Source organism: Trachypithecus francoisi, unplaced genomic scaffold (genome assembly GCF_009764315.1).
Source record: "Trachypithecus francoisi isolate TF-2019V2 unplaced genomic scaffold, Tfra_2.0 Lachesis_group1, whole genome shotgun sequence".
Lineage (NCBI taxonomy): Eukaryota > Metazoa > Chordata > Mammalia > Primates > Cercopithecidae > Trachypithecus > Trachypithecus francoisi.
The window spans coordinates 41,926,952-41,941,494 of NW_022681454.1; the positions used below are offsets into that span (position 1 = coordinate 41,926,952).

General features: G+C 36.1%; 1 protein-coding gene and 1 pseudogene across 2 annotated transcripts in view; both read left to right on the forward strand.

Moving 5' to 3' along the window:
- Nucleotides 1-14,543, forward strand: part of SLC30A9 (solute carrier family 30 member 9) — a 106,871-nt gene that overhangs the window by 26,530 nt on the left and 65,798 nt on the right. For both annotated transcript variants that reach the window (XM_033214100.1, XM_033214102.1), the window contains exons 3-6: nucleotides 2,679-2,738; nucleotides 4,968-5,067; nucleotides 7,494-7,586; nucleotides 7,958-8,040. In XM_033214100.1, coding sequence (XP_033069991.1) covers nucleotides 2,679-2,738; nucleotides 4,968-5,067; nucleotides 7,494-7,586; nucleotides 7,958-8,040 — 336 coding nt within the window. The remainder of the gene's footprint in view (nucleotides 1-2,678; nucleotides 2,739-4,967; nucleotides 5,068-7,493; nucleotides 7,587-7,957; nucleotides 8,041-14,543) is intronic.
- On the forward strand, nucleotides 12,767-14,536 carry LOC117085322 (annotated as a pseudogene).

The following is a 14,543-nucleotide window of genomic DNA, read 5'->3' on the forward strand; positions in this document are numbered from 1 at the left end:
CCTTTCCTTGATTCATTCTCTTTTTCAGCTCCTGCTGAAAGTCCAAATACTGCTTCCATTTAATCTCCTATTTTCTCCTCAACTACTGTGTCCATTCCCATTCTTGTCCAGAAACTGCTATTTTCAGGAGGTTCCAGTGATCTGCATGTTGGTAATCCATTATCTACTCCTTTTTTACCCCCTAGAAAAATACACAAATACCTACACATAAAATTAAATATTGTTCTAAACACAGGCAATACAGGAAAGTGGTTAAGAGTATAGAGTAATCAAAATAACTGTACCTCCATGTTTAAAATACTAGCTGTGTGACTATGGGAGAATTTACAAAACCTTTCTATGCCCCAGTTTCCTCATAATAAGGAAAACTGGCTCTGTGACTTTGGGGGAAGTTATAATAATCTCTGTGTCTCAGTTTCCTCATAAGATGAAGATAATAGTATTTTCACTCAGAGCAATTTTGGGACAATTAAATGAAATAATTTGTAAAGTGCATAGGACAGTACATGGCACATGTTAAATACTTAGTAAATGTAGCCATTCTTCATAAACTCTGAAATATTATTGAATGAGGATATAAATATAATGGAAAATGTTTTAAGGGTGAGACTTTTACAATGTATTTGATACATACAAAAGGATATTATAATGCATATATAAGTTAAAAAACATGAAATCAAACCTTGGAATTTACTACTCAAGCTAAGAACTTCACTGTCTTGATCACATCCTCACATCTCCATTTGTCCTATGTATCCATGTGAAAAAAAAGGAAATAGCTTTGTACATTTGTATATAGCCCTGATTGTTTACTTTTGCTTGTTTGTGAACTTCATTGTGATAGCTTATTGTATGTGTTCTTTTGTGATTTACTTCTTTCATTAAATTTAGTTGCTAAGATTTATCTTATTGGTGTGTGTGTCTGATTCATTAATTTTCTTGGAGATTATTATAGCACATACTGCTCAGGGATGTTGTATAAGTTAAATGAGTTGATACATGCTTAGATTAGTACTTAGCACACAGTAAAAGCTCAGAGAAAGATGGCCATTATTATGTTTGTTATTATTCATTGCTGTATGAAATGTTGTATGAATATAACATGTTCTATCTCTCTATCTATCTATCTATCTATTATTTTGCTAATGGGCAGTACTCTGAACACTCACGTACCTCTGTCCTTGTGCCCTCGTGCAAGAGTTCCTTGAAGCCAAATATATTGACCTAGAAGAATTGCTGGGTCATAATTTATGCCTGTGTTCAACTATAGTAGATAATGCCTGCTTGTTTACCAAGGTATTGTGCTCGTTTATATTTCCACCAGCAGTGTATGCGTTTTCATTGTGCCATACCCTTGCCAATATTAGATATTGTCATATTTTCCTTTTTCTTGATCTGATGGTTATAAAATAGCATCTTGTGATTTCATTTGGACTCTATTAAATGATGAGGCAGATATTTTTTCAAATGTTTATTGGTTATTTGTATATCCTTTTCTCTGCAAGATTGTCCTTCCTATTTTTTTCTAATGGATTGTCATTTTCTTGATCTAGAGGACTTATTTAAATATTCTTGATTACTTTTGTTGATTCTATTTGTTGGAAATATCTTCTCTCAGTTTGAGGCCTTTTTTCTGTTTTTTATGGGATTATTTAATAAAGTTTTTCTGAGTTTTAATTTAGCAGAAATTTATCCAGTTTTTCTTGTGTTGTTTATATCTTGTTTAAGAAATCTTTCTGTACCATAAAGGTTTTCTATATTGTCTACTCTGAGGCATGTAAATACCTTAACATTTAAATAATTAATTAATCTACCTGTAATTGTTTTTTCTTTATGGTGGGAGGTAGATTCAAATTTTTCTTATTTAATGTATTTTTTTGTAGGTATAGGGTTGTAGAGTTGTCCCAGTCCCACTTGATAATCCTTCTTTATTCATTGAATGGTATCTCTGTACAGTTTTAAATGGAAGAACTGCGCATTCTTTTGTTCCTTAATTTAAAAATGCATTTAAACATTCACCATTAAAGACAATGTTTGTTGTAGATTTGTTTTACCCTTTAAATTCCTTTTTGTCCTAATTTCCTTTTTTTTTTTTTTTTTTGAGACGGAGTCTCGCTCTGTCGCCCGGGCTGGAGTGCAGTGACCGGATCTCAGCTCACTGCAAGCTCCGCCTCCTGGGTTCACGCCATTGTCCTGCCTCAGCCTCCTGAGTAGCTGGGACTACAGCGCCCGCCACCTCGCCCGGCTAGTTTTTTGTATTTTTTAGTAGAGATGGGGTTTCACCGTGTTAGCCAGGATGGTCTCGATCTCCTGACCTCGTGATCCGCCCGTCTCGGCCTCCCAAAGTGCTGGGATTACAGGCTTGAGCCACCGCGCCCGGCCATTTTTGTCCTAATTTTCTGAAAGCGTTTGAGATTTGCATGGATGTTGAATTGTATTAAATGCTTTTTCTTTAGCTTCTGAAATGATTGTACAGTTTCTCTTCTTTAATCTGTTAATGAGATAAATAGCTATTGTAATGTTTAACTACTCTTACATTCTTAAGATGAATCCAACATGGTCTATGATACATTGTCGTTTTTATGCATTGCTATATTACATTGGCTAATATTAATTAAGTTTATAGATTTGTGTGAAAGCTGTTGTTCAGTGTAAACTTGTTTTAATAAACTTTACAGCAGAAGATATAGGCGCAGAACTCAAAGCTCCACTTAAGCAAGAACCTCTCCAAGTAAGAGGTAAATATATTTTATCCTATTTTTTATTACAAAAATGTTTTGAATTAAATATATAACATTGGTTTATGTAGAGGTCTTTATAGTTATATTATTCTAAGAGTATAGTTTATTTTTGCTTTTATTTAAATAGATTGACCATAAGGATTTATTCTCTTACATATTAAAGTAATTTTCCATTAAATTTATTTTGCATTTTTGTCACAAATTTTTTCAAAAGCCCAAAGAAAGGAATAATGGCAAATAAGAATCATCAATTGCATTATCAGTTTTAGAAGAGTAATGCAATTAAAGAACAAGAGGCCCACACCTTTCAGCTACTGCTTATTCAAATCCAGGTAGAGTTTGGCCGTTCTTGTCTGACTTTCTTTTCTGGGAGAAATTGAAGGAATTCCCTTTTGTAGCTCTTTTCTGTGTAACAGGCTATGGTTCTCATCTCCAAAGCAGCTGTTTCATGGAGGCAGCAACTCTATCATTAATAGCACTGTGGCTTTGGCATCAGACAAAACTGGACTAAATTTGTGACTCCAGTTCTTACCAGCTGGCTGACCTTGGGCAATTTACTTGACTTCTCTGAGGCTTAGTTTTCTCCCCTATAACGTGGTGCTTGAAAATGAGACTTCTTTTCTAGGGTAACTTTGATTAACACATGGTAGACAGTCAATTAACTAATGTTGTTATAGCAGCCATGATTATCATTATCATCCTCATCTTCATCATTAATAACCTGGGCCAGGATTTTTTAGCTATTTGGAAGACATTTAAAATAAAAAACTTTTTTTAAATGTAAAAGGCAGTTTAGAGACCTGAAACTCATGCAGAAAAAAAAAATCTGTATTTCCTTTATGTATTTTTTTCAGATAAGGTTTTGATTTTTTTATTGAACTTTATTTCTGAAATATTCTTATTACACAATGTTTGTGCATTTAATGTAAGTATGTATTATTTTAGGAGTCTTTTTACCCACTGTAGTGATAGATAATCTTAGGCTGAATTTGCTCTTTCAACTTGGAAGTAGAACAGAAAATTGTGAAATAATAAATGTGAGAACAGAACATGAAGTGAATAGGTGACAATTTGAAATAGAACACATGAGTTTGTTATTTTGCTCTTGCGCTTAAGGTATTTGCTTATTTATCTGTATCATTTGACCAAAAGTCTCACCTTATAATGATTTATTAACATAGACCAATGTTCTGTAATTTTTAACTCACAGACTATAATTGATGCCAAACTGGTATTGGTGTTGGTGTCGCTGGCCTTTTTATGAGCAGTTTGATACTTGACAATAGAAAACAATGTATTAGAAGGCAATATTTAACTTACAATCTGTAATGAATTTTTTTGTAATTTTTAACTGATGAAATTATTCCATCCTTTTCTTTAGTTGTATTACATTATGTGAAATGGTCTAGTGACTTTAAACTTTTATGACTGCAACCCACATAAGAAATACTAATTAGCAACTAGTATACATGTAAATTAGTATATGTAAATGAAACAAAGGTTTTCACAAAAAAGTACTTATATATAGTAGTCTTTAATTACTTTATAGTTCTGCTTTGTATGAAATGCTGATTTCACCTCACAATTTGAAAAGCACTCAACTACTCTGTAATTTTTTTTTTTTTTTTGGACAGAGTCTGACTTTGTAGCCCAGGCTGGAGTACAGTGGCATGATCTGTTTCACTGCCACCTCTGCCTTCCAGGTTCAAGTGATTCTCATACCTCAGCCTCCTGAGAAGCTGGGATTACAGGCACCTACCACCACACCTGGCCAATTTTTGTATTTTTTTAGTAGAGACGGGGTTTCACCATGTTGGCCAGGCTGGTCTCAAACTCCTGATCTCAAGTCATCCACCCGCCTCAGCCTCCCAATACTCTGTAATTTTTTATTGAAACTTCAGTTCATTTTCATTTAGACTCTAAGCAATTTAAATTTTACTAATATTATTTAGACAGACCAGTAATACCTATTCAAGGTGTTCATTAGGCAGAGGTTGACATTTTGGCATCAGTTATAGATGATCTATAGAGACAAAAACTAGATGGCTACAAATGCAATTTCATCCTATTCTGCACTTGGGTAATTTTTTCTCTGATGTCATTCAGTGAAAAAGATCAGTTTTCTGTGAAATTACTTCGTGAAGCCTCTTAAATATCAGCCTATATTCATCTTCACATGTGATTTTCAATGTGCATATTTATTATGTTTTCCTCTTTTTTGTTTAGTTAAAGCAGTCCTTAAGAAAAGGGAGTATGGATCAAAGTACACTCAGAATAATTTCATCACTGGAGTCAGAGCAATAAATGAGTTCTGCCTCAAATCCAGGTAATTAAAAAAAAAATGTAGCCATGTGCCATATCTAAATAATCTAAATAACTTTTCCTTTATTAGAATGTGTTACCTGCTACCATCCATATATGGAACATTTGCTACTGGCTCCTTAAAATGAAGAAATATTTTTATTCAGTCAAAAATGTTAAAAATTATTAGCAAACTAAACTGAATCCTGCCCCAGCATTAGCAATTCTAGTCTTTCTTAGTTTCTTAAACCCACAATGGTAAGTTCTTCAAAACCTCTCCATAGGAGTTAAATTTTAAGTCATTGGTATGTGACAGAATTCTCAGTAAGATTATTTGCATATTTGTATGTTTGACTTTTTTGGTTTTTTGGCCAGCAGAGTTGAGTACTTAATTTAGAGTTAAATTTATATTCATGCTCCCAACTGTGGTTTCTGTTGAATATAAATTATTTTTACTACTTTCCAATATCTGTTATTATTAATTTCTCATATTTATATTTATTGAAATTATGTTAGTCACAGATTTAAACTTTTCTCCTTCCTTTGTGTGCCAGTTAAAGAAATCAGATGATCTTTTCTTCAGTCTTCCTCATTGTCACAGCCACTTTGGTATATATCAAGAAATAGGTGTTCCTATAATTTTTAACCTCTATAACTATTACATCAACAACCAATTATAATCTTGATTTAGTTCTCACAAAAATTTTGTGAATTAAGTGGATTAGGCATTGCTGTCTCCACTTTAGTAGGCCAGGATGAACATAATATAAGATGTTAGTGATTGACCCAGCTCATTTAAGTGAGTCAGTGACAGGGAGAACTAGAATATGTATCTTTTGAAAGCTGATCCGTACATTTTTACTAACATGTGATGGCTATTGATGTCTTTTAAATCTAGGTTTAATTTCTAGAACTTGATAACATGACATAGTCACAGACTTTGTATTTATAGGTTATTTCATTGCTTTTACAAAATTTCTATAGGAAGATCCATGATTAAATATAGAATGACTATTTAGCAGTGACTTGATGAATATATAAGCCTTTCAGAATTTAAGAAAGGAAAGGAAAATAAATAACATGTAATTGACATATACTCTTTATGACTTCATACCTTTGAATAGATATTACCACTTAGTATTAATCTACATATAAACAAATAATGACTGTAAATTTTTAACTTAAATTCTTAAGTAGAGGGATGATATTCTAATCCGTGCTCTTTCTTCTTCTTTTTTTTTTTTTTGAAACGGAGTCTCGCTCTGTCACCCAGGCTGGAGTGCAGTGGCCAAATCTCAGCTCACTGCAAGCTCTGCCTCCCAGGTTCACGCCATTCTCCTGCCTCAGCCTCCCGAGTAGCTGGGACTACAGGCGCCGCCACCTCGCCTGGCTAGTTTTTTGTATTTTTAGTAGAGACGGGGTTTCACCGTGTTAGCCAGGATGGTCTCGATCTCCTGACCTCGTGATCCGCCCGTCTCGGCCTCCCAAAGTGCTGGGATTACAGGCTTGAGCCACCACGCCCGGCCTTTTTTTTTTTTTTTTTTTAAGACAGGGTCTCACTCTGCTGCCCAGGCTGGAGTGCAGTGGCACAGTCGTGGCTCACTGCAGCCTCTACCTCCTTAGGCTCCAGTGATTCTCTGACCTCAGCCTCCCGAGTAGCTGGGACTATGGCTGTGTGCCACCACACCTGGCTAATTTTTGTATTTTTTGTAGAGACGGGGTTTTGCAGGTTGCACAGGCTAGTCTCGAACTCCTGACATCAAGTGATCCACCCACCTCAGCCTCCCAAAGTGCTGGGATCACAGGTGTGAGCTACCACACCTTGCCTATTTTTCACTTTCTTTTTGAGACGGAGTCTTGCTTTGTCTCCAGGCTGAAGTACAGTGGCATGATCTTGGCTCACTGTAACCTCTGCCTCCTGGATTCAAGCGATTCTCCTGCCTCAGCCTCCTGAGTAGCTGGGACTACAGGCAGGCACCACTACACCCAACTAATTTTTGTATTTTTTTTAGTGGAGACGGGGTTTCACCATGTTGAGCAGGTTGATCTCGAACTCCTGACCTCAGGTGATCCACCTGCTTCGGCTTCCCAAAGTGCTGGGAATGAGCCCCCATGCATTACCTAACTTTTCACTTTTTTCCCATATATTAGAGATGGCAGTGGTGTGCCCATAGCAGATAAAAATATAAGCATTGGTGAGGGAATTGAATCTCTACATATTATATTGTGGTGTCTACACTGAGCATCAAGAGTAACTTTTTTTCACTGTCTCTAGAATATTTTTTGTATACAAAATGTCATCTTTAAACTGATCTTTAAAAGCCATTCACATCTATATTCCTCTAAGATGGGGATCAGTGTTGTTGCTTTTATCTGCCCTTAGTAATCCTCTTTAAGTATATAAACTATATGCACTTTGTCTGAATGAATTCAACATGTTTCTTTCTCTAGTGATCTAGAACAACTTCGAAAAATCAGACGACGAAGTCCCCATGAAGATACTGAGTCTTTTACTGTATACCTGAGATCAGATGTGGAGGCAAAGTAAGAACATAGTTCTTTCAGAATAAAAGTGCAAGCCAAATTTTGGATTAATAAAAATAGATTTTAGACAGATCCAGAATGTTTTAAATGACTTTTTAAAAACGATAGTTTTGTATTTGCAAATTTGTATATTTGTGAGTTACTAATATGTACTCATTAACTAAATATATGTCATAATGTGTAAGAAAATTTGCTGTTGAATTTACTCTAATTCTTTAGATTTCATTTGGAAAAGTTCCTTAAGTTCTTTATGTTTCTCTGAAAGCATCTTATGCTTTGTTATAAGATTCTCATTAGAGAATTTAGATTTAAATGTGATGTCAATAAGGTCATTAAAATTGTTCATTGTGGTGACCATGTGTGTATGACAGATCTTTGGAAGTTTGGGGAAGCCCTGAAGCTCTTGCCAGAGAGAAAAAATTGCGTAAGGAAGCAGAAATAGAATACAGAGAAAGTAAGTATATTCAATTTAAAGTCAAGTTAATTGAAAAGTAACTTGTAGGTGAGAACTGTGCCTGTAAGAACTCTCTAGTGCTAGCATACCTGTTGGCCTAGGCTCTGTTGCTTCCAGCAAGTACTAGTTTCCGTTTTGGGATTCAATTATTTCACAAAAACAGGAACTGTGTTTTTGTTTTCTCCTATATAGCTTTTTGAAGATGATGAGAGGAAGAGAAGCTACAGTTTATCATTTTTATAAGGCATATAACTATCAGAACTTATGATCTGATTTGAAGATTATACTTGTTATAAAAGTGATAGAATAGGAAGTAATTGCTGTATTAGTCTGTTTTCACACTACTACAAAGATACTACCCAAGACTGGGTAGTTTATAAACAAAGGAGATTTAACTGACTCACAGTTCCACATAACTGGAGAGGCCTCAGGAAGCTTACAATCATGGCGCAAGGAGAAGCAGGCACGTCTTAACATGGTGTCAGGCGAGAGACAGCTTATGTGTAAGAGGAACCGTCAAACACTTATAAAACCATCACATCTCGAGAACTAAGTATCGCAAGAACAGTATGGGGAAGACCGTCCCCATGATCCAGTCACTTCCCACCATGTCCTGTCCTCAGTACGTGGTGATTATGGCTATTATAATTCCAGATGAGACTTGGGTGTGGACACAGAGCCACATCATAGCAATTGCTTTTTTACAGAAAGGTCTATTAACTCAGCTACATTAATTAATTCAGCAGGTATTTATCCAGTACCCACTATGAACAAGAAGCTGTACTTGGTGTTTGAAATGTATATGCAAGTAAGACTCTTAGGAGCCAGGTGTGGTGGCACATGTCTGTAGTCCCAGCTACTTGCCTGTAATCCCAGCTACTCAGGAGGCTGAGGTGGGAGGATCACTTGAGCCCAGGAGTTTGAGACCACCCTGGGCAACAAAGACATAAATGGGATGATACCATACATATTGTTGTACATTTTGCTCTTTATAGATACTGGTGTAATCATAACTGTTTTCCATATCTACATATAGAAATCTACTTCATTCTTTTCAACAGTTGTATAGTACCCCATTGTATGGATGTAGCAAGATTTATGTTCTTCAGTTTTTCACTGTTACAAAGAAGACATCAATAAATATTCTTATTTTTTTAACATGTTAGATAATTGTGAATATTTACGTAGGATTGAGTGTTAGTAGTATAATTTTAGGATCAAATGGCATAGGTATTTAAAAATTTGATAGATCCTAAATAATTACTCTCTGAAGGAAATATGGTACCAGTTTACATTTACAATCACAGTGTATGAGTGTGACTGTTTTTCATATCCTTGCCCATGCTGGATATTAACAAGATTTTAACTTTTTTGTGTATTTGATGGGCAACAGATGGTACCTCGTTTAATTTTGAATATCTCTGACTGCTACTGAGGTTGATTATCTTCTATGTGTATTGGTTTTTCTTAGTTCTTCTGTAATAATTTTTATATGTTTTGTTCACTTTTCTATTAGATTATGTGTCTTTTAAAATGGATTTAAATAAGTTTTTGGTGGATTTTAACCAAAATCTAACCACGTTAGTTTTATTTGTTCTAAGTATTTTCTAACAGTCTATCTTGAAATTTGGTTTTCCCTCTTTTTAGTAGGGGAATTTCAAACATATTCAGAAGCGCAGAGAAAAGTATAATAACCTTTTAATGCCCATCATCTGGCTTTACAGCTATCAACACATGGCCAGCCTTGTTTAATGTATATCCCTCTCACTAACCTTCATTCTACTGGATTACTTTGAAACCAGGTCCAGACATTGTATCATTTTATTTATAAATATTCCAGTATATATTAAAAGGTCAGGATGTCTGTTTTAGTTAGTTCATGTGATGGTGTTGGTTGAACTGTTTTAGAAAAGTTAACTATCCATTGCCGGTAGTAAGCTGTCAGTCTTAATAATCCTCTCATTTGCCCTTTGGTTGAAGATCTAGGATGTTCTCAAATAGCTTTAATTTTGACAAAGAAAGTGATTGACCTTCTGTTGATGATTCCTTTCTTGGCAAAATTGAAAATGGCGTGTCTCCTTTCAGCTAATCTAGTCAGGAGGAATAAGGAGTATATTTGAGATTCTTGTGACCTGGAATATATAACATTAAATCATCTAGATGTTGAATAAGTGTAGTTTTCCTTGTAAAATCCAAGTTTTAAAAATCATTGGTTTGGCATTTTCAAAAGTTTGAAGGAGACAGTGAATCCTAGTATCAAAGGATTTTTGGTGTCAGAAAAAGTTGTTGATTATCTTTTTTTTTTTTTTTTTAAGAGATGGGGTCTCACTGTGTTGCCCAGGCTGGAATACAGTGGCTATTCTCAGGTGCAATCATAGTGAATTATAGCCTTGAACTCCTGGGCTCAAGTGATCATCCTGCCTCAGCGTCCTGAGTAGCCAGGACTACAGGTGTGTGCCACCATGCTTAGCTGACTATCTTTATCCACAGATATGCTAAAGAGAGCTGCACTTAAATTTACAGAAGTGGAGTATTTACTTTCAATGGAAGAAATACATACCAGGGACAGGTAGTCCTGGAAATTCTGATATACTATTCAGTTAATGGTTTCCATTGAGTTTCTTTATAGGTAATACAGGTGCTAATATGGGATACAATCAGATAGGGCATATTCCATTGGGGAATTAGATATTGCCAGTGCAGTTACATAGTTCTTTTACTATTAGGCACTTGTATATGGTAATGTGTGAGAATTAAAGTAGAGATCTATGTGCTAGTATTTATGAAAAATGTATACATATTTTTCTTTGATAATCAGGCCAACTTTATCTGTTAAATGACTAACAGATTTTATTGAGCATCGTGAGGGTTTCTCAGAACAGTATGATTGCTGCTATTCCCTTTTCTGATTTGATAGAACAATTTATTTTTTAGTGTTCATACTTCTTATCAACGACATTGATTTTTATTAGTATTAGAAAGGGACTGCACTTGCCTAGGGTTTGAGAAGTTAATAAAGTTTGCCTTGCATGGCTGTTGAAAGCCCTAAGTTTGTTCCTTTCTTTTTTTCACCTTCTCTTTTGGTTTCTTGACAGTGCATTGCAATTTAGTTTTTCCAACATGAACTGCCTGCCAGTTCATTTTAATCTTTCTTACCACCCTATTTTTAACCTAAGGCCCTTTAACCAAAGAGAGCATAAGGTTTCCTTCGGCATTCTACATCAGGGTCAGTGTCCACACATTGTTTATTCCTAGCAAGTCTAATTCTAAAATTGCCTGTCAACTCTGTGGGGTTTTTTTGTTTATAGTTTTGGATTTTAGTGTAATCAATTTTAGTAGAGGATGGCTTCCTAGATAGCTTACAACAACCTATGTCCCTGGCTCTTAATAAATAACTTTTGCTGGTGTTATGGAATCTGTCTTCAGTAGCCAGAGTTGACAAACTATGGCCCATGGAACAAATCTGGTCCACCGCCTGTTTATGTATAGTTTATAAGCCAAGAGTGGTTTTCATATTTTAATGACTGAGAAAAAAGCAAAATAATAACAATATTTTGTGACAGATGAAAATTAAATGAAATTTAAATTTCAGAGTCCACAAATAAAATTTTATTGGGATGTAGCCATGATCTTTTATTTACATATTGTCTATGGCTGCCTTTGCATATCAACAGCAGAGTTGAGTAGCTCCAACAGAGACCACGTGTGGTGCTCCTGTCACTTTGCACTGCTGCTCAGTATACTATAATTCAGTAACAGTTATAATTCAATAGTTATTTCAAATGTCATAGGTATCCTTGTACATGACCTCTTTTTTTTTTTATGTATGAGTGCATACCTATCTGGTGAGTAAGAAAAGTAGACATCTAGTGTTGTGCTTTTAAGTCACAGTTGAGCATGGATTATTTTTTATTGAATTAGATGGCAAAGTACTGTGCCTACTATGCAGTGACACCATAGCTGAGTTAAAAGAATATAATATATGTTGACATTACTAGATTAATCAATCATGATAGTATTCCTAATTCACAGGAGTGTAATAGTCAGAAAAACTAGAAAATTTAAGATGGAATCTATTACAGCAGAATTTGTTCACAAAAATAGAAAATGAAAATGAGGCTGCAACCAAAGTTGTGATTTCTGAGTGGCTTATTAGTCAAGCAAAGAAAGTAGTTTTCTAATGACAAGTAAATTAAGTCCTGTTTAATTTGAGCAGCTGAAGAAATATATCCAGGACAGTAGTCTTTAGACAAGACTAGTTGCTTCAAGAGTTGAGGACACTGGGGACAGACATCAGTAGTCAATTAGAAAGCAAGGCAAATGATTTTGAATGATATTCCTTGGCTCTTGATAAGTTGACCTATGTACCAATACTATTTGAGGAGTGAGTGCTGAGTTTGAAGAGACTGAAGAATTACCCTTTGTGAATAGTCTGTGTGGAACAACCACAGGCAAGAATTTTGTTTGTTTGTTTGTTTGTTTTGTTTTTGAGACGGAGTCTTGCTGTGTCGCCAGGCTGGAGTGCAGTGGCATTATCTCAGCTCACTGCAACCTCCGCCTCCTGGGTTCAAGTGATTCTCCTGCCTCAGGAGTAGCTGGGATTACAGGTGTGTGCCACCATGCCCAGCTAATTTTTTTTTTTGTATTTTTAGTAGAGACGGAGTTTCACCATGTTAGTCAGGATGGTCTCAATCTCCTGACCTTATGATCCTCCCACCTTGTCCTCTCAAAGTGCTGGGATTACAGGTGTGAGCCACTGCGCCCAGTGACACAAGAATATTTTCAAAGAAGATGTGAAAATACTAATTCAGTAAACCTGATGTGGAATCTGCTAAGATGTCTTACCTAGATGGTGGTGGTAAAAATATGTGTGGAGCAGAAAAAGCCTTAGTTGGACAAATTTATAAAGCTTGTGAAAACATAAGATGTTTAAAGCCTTTTCATCGGTAGATGCTTCGCAGAAAATATTTGTCATGAGTAGGAACTTTGTGGAAAATACTTAAATCTCTTGTTTGCTATTGAACCAGTAGTATCACCTTTGAACTTGTGGACTTAACCACTGAAAGAAATAGAAGCTGATTATCCTGACTTGTCCATCTACACTGCATTTCAATGGTTTAGCAGTTTTACTGCCATTTTTTGAGCTCAGGATTGAAAAATTCAAAACTGAAATTTTTCTGAATAAGAAGACCTACCTGTCAACCACTATTATCAAACACTGAATGGCTTAGAAAATTAGCTTTTGCTGCAGACCTTATATTTCTTAATGCATTCAATGTAAAATTACAGGGGAAAGCAGTGTTTAAATACAAAACTTACTCTGCTGTAAAGTCATTTCAACAGTAGATTCATTGTTTGAATTAAATGTCAGTCAGCTTTATGTACTTCCCATGCTGTTAGAAGTTTAACAGAAGCACTCAGATCCGCAGTGGCAGTGGCGTGTCCTGTCTGCGGAGAGCCAGGCCAGAGACAATGAGCAACGCGTCAGAGAGCGCCAGGGTGCGTCCCGAAGCCACCTGCCCTTCCGACTGCGGCAGCTGCTGACCCACCGTTGCCATGACCTGTAGGAAAGCCAAGGAGGAGGGCAGTTGGAAGTAATTCATCTGGAACTCAGAGAAGAAGGAGTTTTGGGGCAGGACCGGTGGCAGTTGGTTTAAGATCCTTCTGTTCTACATAATATGTTATGGCTGCCTGGATGGCATCTTCATCGGAATCATCCAAGTGGTGCTGCTCACCATCAGTGAACTTAAGCCCACATATCAGGACCACATATCAGGACCCCACCAGGATTAACACAGATATCTCAGATCCAGAAGACTGAAACTGCCTTTCATCCTAATGATCGCAAGCACTGTGAGGCGTATGTGCTGAACGTAGTTAGGTTCCTGGAAAAGTGCAAAGATTCAGCCCAGAAGGATGACATGATTTTTGAAGATTGTGACAATGTGCCCAGTGAAGAAGGAGACTTTAATCATGAATGAGGTGAGCGAAAGTTCTGCAGATTCAAGCTTGAGTGACTGGGAAATTGCTCTGGATGAAATGACGAAACTTATGGCTACAAAACTGTGTGTTATTATAAAGCTCAAGCAAGTTCTAGGCTTCAAACCTAAGCCTCCTGAGAGTGAGTTCTTGGAGACTTACCCAGTGATGAAGTATAATGAGTATGTCTTTCCTGTTCAGTGCACTGGCTAGTGAGATGAAGATAAGGATAAAGATGGAAATGTGGAGTATTTTGGACTGGGCACCTACCTTGGTTTTCCTCTGCAGAATTATCTCTGCTATGGCAAACTCCTGCAGCCCAAATACCTGCATCCCTTCCTTGCTGTACAGTTCACCAACCTTACCATGGACACTGAAATTTGCATAGAGTGTAAAGCGTATGGTGAGAACATTGGGCACAGTGAGAAAGATGGTTTTCAGGGATCCCTTGATGTAAAAATTGAAGTTAAGAGCTGATCACAAGCATGAATCTTTCCCACTAGCCATTTAATAAGTTTAAAAAA